The sequence below is a fragment of the Chrysochloris asiatica genome, unplaced genomic scaffold, assembly GCF_000296735.1.
Source record: "Chrysochloris asiatica unplaced genomic scaffold, ChrAsi1.0 scaffold00128, whole genome shotgun sequence".
Classification (NCBI taxonomy): Eukaryota; Metazoa; Chordata; class Mammalia; order Afrosoricida; family Chrysochloridae; genus Chrysochloris; species Chrysochloris asiatica.
Genome location: NW_006408646.1, coordinates 9680781 through 9688680, shown reverse-complemented (window position 1 = coordinate 9688680; position 7900 = coordinate 9680781). Strand labels below are relative to the sequence as shown.

The following is a 7900-nucleotide window of genomic DNA, read 5'->3' as shown; positions in this document are numbered from 1 at the left end:
CTTCTCTGTTCTATAAGGGACCATATTCATCAGCCCCTTGCTGGCTGTATTCTGACCCCTTTTCCACTTTTTCTCCCTCTGTCACTTTCTAAGCCCTACTTGACCTTGCCAAGTCTTCATAAAGGCCCAGCGTCTCCACTCAGTAACCTTGCACCCTCTACCTCCAGGTCTCACCCCATTTGTGGACCCTCTTGCCTCTTCCTCAACCTCTGCCTAGGCCAACACCAGCCACTGTGGAGCCAGAGTCTCTGAGTTCAGCTTCAGAACACAGGTTTAAAGGTCCTCAGGCCAAACACCGGTTCTGTTATCATGCCCCACCTACTGATGGTGATCATTAACCCACAGCTTTTATAAGGAAGGGGCCACCCTGAGAGGGGGAAGCACTACCAACAACCATGACCAGTACAGTGAGCCCCAGCACCACATCTGAGGCCTCGAAGCTGCCTGCGATGTCAGATCGCATCCAAAATGCTGCTGACATCTCTGTCATTGTCATCTATTTTGTGGTGGTGATGGTGGTCGGGCTATGGGTATGTGGTAGCCCATTAGGGCTTTGGCATGGGGAGAAAGTGTCTTACTGAGGGCATGAGACATGGGGAGAAAGTGTCTTACTGAGGGAGGGGAGTGAAGTGGAAAAGCTACGGATATGTGACAGCGTTCACAAATGCGATTTTTCTAGTTTTAATTTTGTGTGTGTGACATAAATAAGATTTACACTAAGCTTCATGAGTTAATTTATTCTCCTAGCAACTCCATCATTATTAAGAACACCAACACTGGGAACACCGATTTATTCTGTTTGGCATCTCCAGAGACTGGCATGAGTGAATAAGAACTTTATTTTTATTGTCTCGTTCATTTTATTTTCCTTTGCTATTTACTTACTGTCTTACACAATGAGTTGAACACATAATCCATTTCATAATTTCTTTTTAATGAGGTAAAAAATGCAAAATTTCTTGCAAGCTCAGCTTTAGTGGTACCTCACATTGTTTGAGTGGATAAAAATAAACAGAGCACTTAAGACAAAAGTTGAAGGATATGATTTCACAAGTTCCTCTCTGTTCTAGGGTTTTATGCAAGCATGATTTTTGAAGCATTTAATCAGGGCATCAGTTATACCACAGCTTCCAGGGAAATGTGTCTCTGTTTGGAAGAGCTGAAGCAGTTGCCTCTGTCAGCACTCTGGCCAGAGCATCTGGTTGGCTTGGTGAAGGTGTTTGATTTGATCATCACCTGTTTTCCCTTCTGCTCAGGCCATGCTGAAGACCAACCGGGGCACTGTTGGAGGCTTCTTCTTGGCTGGTCGAGATGTGGCCTGGTGGCCGGTGAGTGGGTCAGGATTTACTGACACTAAATATTATATGTATCACTATGAGTCAGAATCAACTCAATGAGAGTGGGTTTGGTTTTGTTTGGTATGTATATGTAACAGTGAATAAAGGAAACATGGGGAATGATGATGTTTCCTGAATTACACTGTATGCCCACTTGCTGGCATCTGTTTCCCTAAACACTGACCTCAGGGCTCTCTCTTTAGTTTTATTGACTTATAGTAAGTCTCCAGTTATGAGAGCTGGTTGTCTGGTATTTAAGGACCCCTCTGGGTATCGTGTTGTAGTATCAATACTGGACTGTGAACCCCAAGGTTGGCAGCTCAAACCCACCAGCTGCTCCTCAGAAACCCTATACTGGGCCGCTACGAGTTGGAACAAACTCAACAGCACTTAACAACAACGACTCGGAACTAAGTCTCAGGCACTTAAAAACAACAGCAACAAGTTCAACTCTACAAGTGTCCTGGTGGTGCATTGGGTTAAATTATAAGCTGCTAACCAAAAGGTCAGTGGTTCGAATCCACCAGCTATGCCACTGGAGAAAAATAAGGCAGTCATCTTTCATTAAGATTTATAGCCTCAGAAACACTTTGGAGCATTTCTACTGTATCCTCTAGAGTCAGATGAGTCAGAAATGACTTGATGGTAGTTGAGTTTGTTTTTTGGGGGGAGTTTGTTCAGCTCTTTTTCAGATTCCTTGAGATAATACGAAATCAAGGTAAAATATTTTTTTGATGAGAAATAGGGAAAGAGAATCTGCAAAAGAGCTGAACAAACTCTCCCAAAAAAACAAGCTCACTGCCATCAAATCATTTCTGACTCATACTGGCTCTAGAGGATAGGGTGAAGAGAAGAATATTTTGTGAAATGTGAAAATTAATTGAAACTAGAATTGTAGTGTCCACAAATGGCTATTTAACACAATCACGCTAATTTGTGTATGTATTAATAATAGCTGTTTTTGTACTAGAATGGCAGAGTTTTGTGGATGTAATAGTGTATGGCATATAAATCAAATACTTACAATCTGGAACCTTATAGAAAAATCTTACCAACTGCTACCTTAGAGGACCATTGGACTATCTACCTCCAACTCTGATTTGAGCCTGTCCTTGGACAAGAACTAGCATACCTCCAATCAGCACCTGCTCTTCTGTTCAGCCTCAAGAATCCCAAAGCTGGGAATTCTTGGGTGCTTCCTTCCACCATCCTGACCCTCAGACCCTTTCTCATCCATCACCCTTTCCATCACATTACCTACTGGTCTTGTCTCTAGTTCAAGAGCTCTCTTGAATGGGCATAGATGAGCCCCATTCCTGACAGACCTGGGAATGTGCGACCTCTGCAGTGCCCACTTCTTTAGTGTACTGCACACTGTTTCCATCTCTCCAGTCCTCTGTAAAGTCACCTTTTCCATTCAGATATTTGGGCCCAGAGGATGGGACTGAGGTCGTTTGTGGTTATGTAATTGGTTCAACTTTCAATATTTACCCCCAAAAAATAATTTTAAATAGAAGGACAAAGAAGTTGATGTCTGATCAGACAATTTAATAAAACTCCATTTCACTCAATCCACAATAAAAAGTTAAAAATATATATTCCTCTTCTCTAGATTGTTGTGTTGTTTCATTTTTGGTTTTGTTTTAACATTCAAACATGTAAAGACCATTCTTGGTTTAGGAGCCAAACAAACAAGTGATAGGCAGATTTAGTGTACGACCATCATTTACCACATTTGGCCCTAAGGAGTAATGATTGAAGTTTCTCAACCTATACCTAATTTCATGAATTCTAATTTGAGTCTTTCAACTCTGATCTCTTGGATTTCAGATGGGTGCCTCCCTTTTTGCTAGTAATATAGGCAGTGGTCACTTCGTGGGACTGGCTGGGACAGGAGCAGCTTCAGGCATCGCCACTGCAGCATTTGAATGGAATGTAAGTCACATCATGGGCTTTTTCTTTTCCATCAAACCCATATCCAGATCTTTTTTTTTTTTTTTTTTTTTTCTGGGAGTCTGTATAGGATTAAACTTCTACTTGGTTTGATTTCTATGACTTCTTTCTAATCCATCTCATTTTTTACTTTTAGGAACTTGTCAAGCAGCTCGTTCTGCCTGGACCATTTCAGCATAAGATTCCCCATCTCTGAGTTTTCCCTCAAGTAGTTGTTCCCACCATGAATGTCATTTCTATCTGACTCAAACCTACTTTCACTTGACCTTCTTGGCCATTTTAGCTCTCAGCTCTCTCTCCCCTACTTGAGCTATCTATCACTCTATGTGCAAGGGATAAAAAAAAGAAAGAAAAAAAAAAGTGTAAAAACCATGCTTCCTTCTTTTAAGGAGCTTACATTCTACAGGGAGAGACAGAGACACATGCAACAGAGTTTAGCAAGTACAAGGGAAGAGTATATGTAGCTATTGAGGGATCTCACAGGAGGAGTGTCCATTGCGGACAAGAAGTAAAACTTAGCACATGTCAGGGGAGCTTCCTGAAACTCACATCAGGAGGAATTAACCAAGTGTGGCCTGACTGAGTCATGAAGTGAGAAGTGAATGATTTGAGAGTTGGTGGGTAGAATCTACAAGGCTTTGTAATTGAGTTCCCAAGGCTCCTATTGTCATTTTACCAGCAGAAACTGTATCTTCTTGATTAGACTAAGTTCTTTAAGATCAGGGGCCATTTTCTTTCTCAGTGAACATGCCATAAATACTGTTTGTGTATACACAAGTGTACATATCAGTCAGAGGAAGATCTTTGAATGGAAGAAAATTGAGTTCCTTACTTAGAGAGACTCCAGGTGTATATTGTGTTTGCAGCAAGGAGACAAATTAGGAATAGCCCTGAACAATGACGATTGTGCTTTAAGAAATGATTCTCAAAGATTATCTGAGTCCAATAGGCCAAAAGTAGGATCATGAAGGATTGGAAGACATAATATAAAGAGAATGAGAATCAGTGAAGGACTTGAGAATCAAATAAAATTGTAATAGTGAAAGTATCACATGGGCTCAGGAAGTGACCTTGAGTCATCATAAATGCCTGTGGTTCTTTGTTGGATATTTTGCCCCTAGTTTTTTTGTTGTTTTCAGATAATGGTGGTGGTGGTGGTAGTCATGTGCCATGGAGTGGATTCTGATCATAGTGATCCTGTATAGGGTTTCCAAGGCTATACATCTTTATGGGAACAAAAAGTCTCATCTGTCTCTGGCAGAGTAGCTGGTATATTTGAACTGCTGACCTTGAGATTAGCAGCCCAACTCTTAATGCTACTAGTGCTCCTTGATAATGATGGTGGTGGTGGTGATTGTGTGCCACCGAGTTGGTTCCAATTCATAGAGATCCTGCATAGGGTTTCCAAGGTTGTAAATCTTCACAGGAGTAGAAAGCCTCATCTTTCTCCCACAGAGAGACTGATAGATTTGAACTACTGACCTTGTGGTTAACAGCCCAGCTCGTAATCCACCAAGCAATCTCCTTTGTTGTTGTTGTCGTCATCAAGTCGATTCTGACCCACAGCAACCCTGTATAAGGTTTCCAAGGAGTGGCTGGTGAGCTTGAACCACCGACGTTGTGGTTCAAATGACCTAGAAGTCCAGCGCATTAACCCATAACGCCATGCTAAGACTCCATAGGGCTCCTTTGGTGGTGGGGGTTATGTGCTGTGAAGTAGGTTCCAACTCATAGCAACCCTACATAGGGTTTCCAAGGCTGTAAATCTTTATGGAAGCAGAAAGATGAGGATCTTTCTCCCACAGACAGAATAGAAGTTTCAAATTGCTGACCTTGAAGTTATCAGTCCAATTTTTGTTGTTGTTGTTAAGTACCGTCAAGTCGATTCCAACACACAGCGACCCTGTATAGGGTTTCTGAGGTTGTAAATCTTTGTTATTGTTATGTGCTGTGGAGTCTATTCTGACTCACAGTGACCGTGTACAGGGTTTCCGAGGCTGTAAATCTTTATGGGAGCAGAAAGCCTCATCTTTCTCCCTGGAACCACTGGTAGTTTTGAACTGCTTACCTTGAGGTTAGCAGCCCAACTCATATCCAGTATGCTACCAGAGTTCCATTTTTGTCATTGTTAGGTGCTATCCAGTCGGTATTGACTCATAGCAACCCTATGCACAACAGAATGAAAAACTGCCTGATCCTGGGCCAACCTCACTATTGTTGCCAAGCTTGATCCCATTGATGCTGCCATTTTGTCAGTCCATCTCACTGGAGGTCTTCCTCTTTTTCGCTGACCCTCCACCTTACCAAACATGATATCCTTCTACAGCAACTGGTCCCTCCTGACAATATGTCCGAAGAATGAGAGACAGAGTTTAACCATCCAGGCCTCCAAGGAGCACTCTGGCTGCTCTTTTTCCAACACAAATCTGTTGATTCTTTGGGCAGCCTATGGCACTTTCAATATTCTCCTCCAACACCATAATTTAAAAGCATCAATTGTTCTATGGTCTTCCTTATTCACTGTCCAGCTTTCGCATGCATATGAAGTTATTGAAAATACCATGGCTTGAGTCAGGCACACCTTAGTCCTTCAGCTGACATCTTTGCTCTTCAACACTTTAAAAAGGTCTTGTGCAGCAGATTTATCTAATGCAATAAGCCATTTGATTTCTTGACCGCTGCTTCCATGAGTGTTGATAGTTGATTCAAAAAGAATGAAGTCCTTGACAACTTCAATCTTTTCTCCATTGAAAAGAATGTTGTTTATTGGTCCAGTGGTGAGGATTTTTGTTTTCTTTACATTGAGATGCTTCTTCCTAGTCTGACTTTGTCTGGAAGCTCATCTGAAAACTGTCTACCATGGGTGACCCTGCTGGTATTTAAAATACCCGTGGCATAGTTTCCAGAATCACAGCAACTCACAAGCTACCACAGTACAACAAACTGACAGATGAGCTCCGATAGGGAACTGGAATGGACTCAGTCCCCAAAGATATGAAGTAATGTGCCAGTGTGGCCAACTGGGCGTGGTTATCAGGCTGCCCAAATCCTAGCTGCCCTTTTTATTGTGTGTGACCTTGGGCTTCCTTTATCTCTGTGAGCCTCAGTTCCTTCCCCATAAGACAGGAATGACAGCCTTACCACACCTTCCTCACCTGGTTATTGTGAAATTATCATTAGTGATACACATGAAGACTCTGTAAACATTACATATTAATACAATCGTATGATAATCACTATATTTCAAGACTTGGAGGATGGATGTTAGGAATGTTATCTCCAACTTTCTTCCTAATTGCTTTGTCACTCTGCCTATAATCCCTATCATTCCAAGGTTATTTTATTTGGGGCTCAGACCTTTTATCTTCTATTCATTTTTCACCACACATCTTGTGTCATGTTCTAAGCCCCTAGACAATGTGACCTCTGAATCATGGAAACACGAAAAGAATCCATACATGCTATCTGGGGGTCATAACTGGGTGAAGTGAGACAGAATTCAAGCAAAATTCTTTTTTCAGACTCAGAGTTTATAAAGTTAAACACAACCAAATCTTGTTAGATTTATGTTTTTTTCCCCTTTTCTTTCTGTAGGCCTTGCTGCTGCTGCTAGTTCTAGGGTGGTTCTTTGTCCCCATATACATCAAAGCAGGGGTGAGTATCTGTGATTTAGTGTTCTGTGCCCATCTTTCAGGTATACTCGATGCATTCATTTATTCACTCATTCGTTCTGCTTAGGCATGATGTCCAGGTACTAGCACTCACCTGATCTGTCTCTAGAAATATCCAGGTAACCAAGACACAGTTTCGTTCCTAGAGACTCCACATGTATATTGTGTTTGCAGCAAGGAAACAAATTAGGAATGGCCCTGAACTATAACGACTATGCTTTAAGAAATGATTGTCAAAGATTACCTGAGTCCAGTAGGCCAAAAGTAAGATCATGAAAGATTGGAGAAAATAATATAAAGAGCCTAAAAATCAATGAAGGACTTGGGAGTCAAGTAAGAGTGGGGGTACTGTCAGGAGCCCACAGATGTAGATAGGTTTAATAGTGGAAAGTCTTATGGGTAAGTGAAATTAAAAGTAAACCCTTTAACCTCCTAGCAACAGACAATCAATGTAGACTTTCAGGCAGTCAAGGTCATAATCAGATTTCTGTTTTAGGAAGCTTAACTGAGACAGCTGAGTAGAGAATTATCAAAGATTCACTGAAGGCAAAAAAATAAAGAAGTTTATATGATGCCTTGGGAAGCTTTAGGCAAGGAAACATGAGAAGGGGAGGAGTTTCTGGGTTTGTTGACATTAGGGGAAGACAGCAGGGAGAGAAAAATCCAAAGTAATCCTAAAACTTTAAGCTCAGGGTTACCTCTGGGGGCACTGTTAACAGAGGAAAGGAATCACAGAGGAGACTACTGGGACGTTCATTCTGGAACTGAATGGATGCTAGGAGTCATTAGGATACTAACATGGGCGTGTCTATGTTGTTGTTGTTAAGTGCCGTCAAGTTGATTCCAACCCATAGTGACCCTGTATAGGGTTTCCGAGGAGCAGCTGGTGAGCTTGAACCACTGACCTTGCAGTTCAAATGTTGTTGTTGTTGTTGTTGT

General features: G+C 41.6%; 1 protein-coding gene across 1 annotated transcript in view; it reads left to right on the top strand.

Annotated features, from left to right (window-relative positions):
• The first annotated feature begins 395 nt into the window (after window positions 1-395).
• The window catches only part of LOC102822219 (low affinity sodium-glucose cotransporter-like), an 83063-nt gene continuing 75558 nt past the window's right edge, over window positions 396-7900 (top strand). Inside the window, exons 1-4 of the mRNA XM_006869291.1 lie at window positions 396-530; window positions 1257-1328; window positions 3168-3272; window positions 6885-6944. Coding sequence (XP_006869353.1) covers window positions 396-530; window positions 1257-1328; window positions 3168-3272; window positions 6885-6944 — 372 coding nt within the window. The remainder of the gene's footprint in view (window positions 531-1256; window positions 1329-3167; window positions 3273-6884; window positions 6945-7900) is intronic.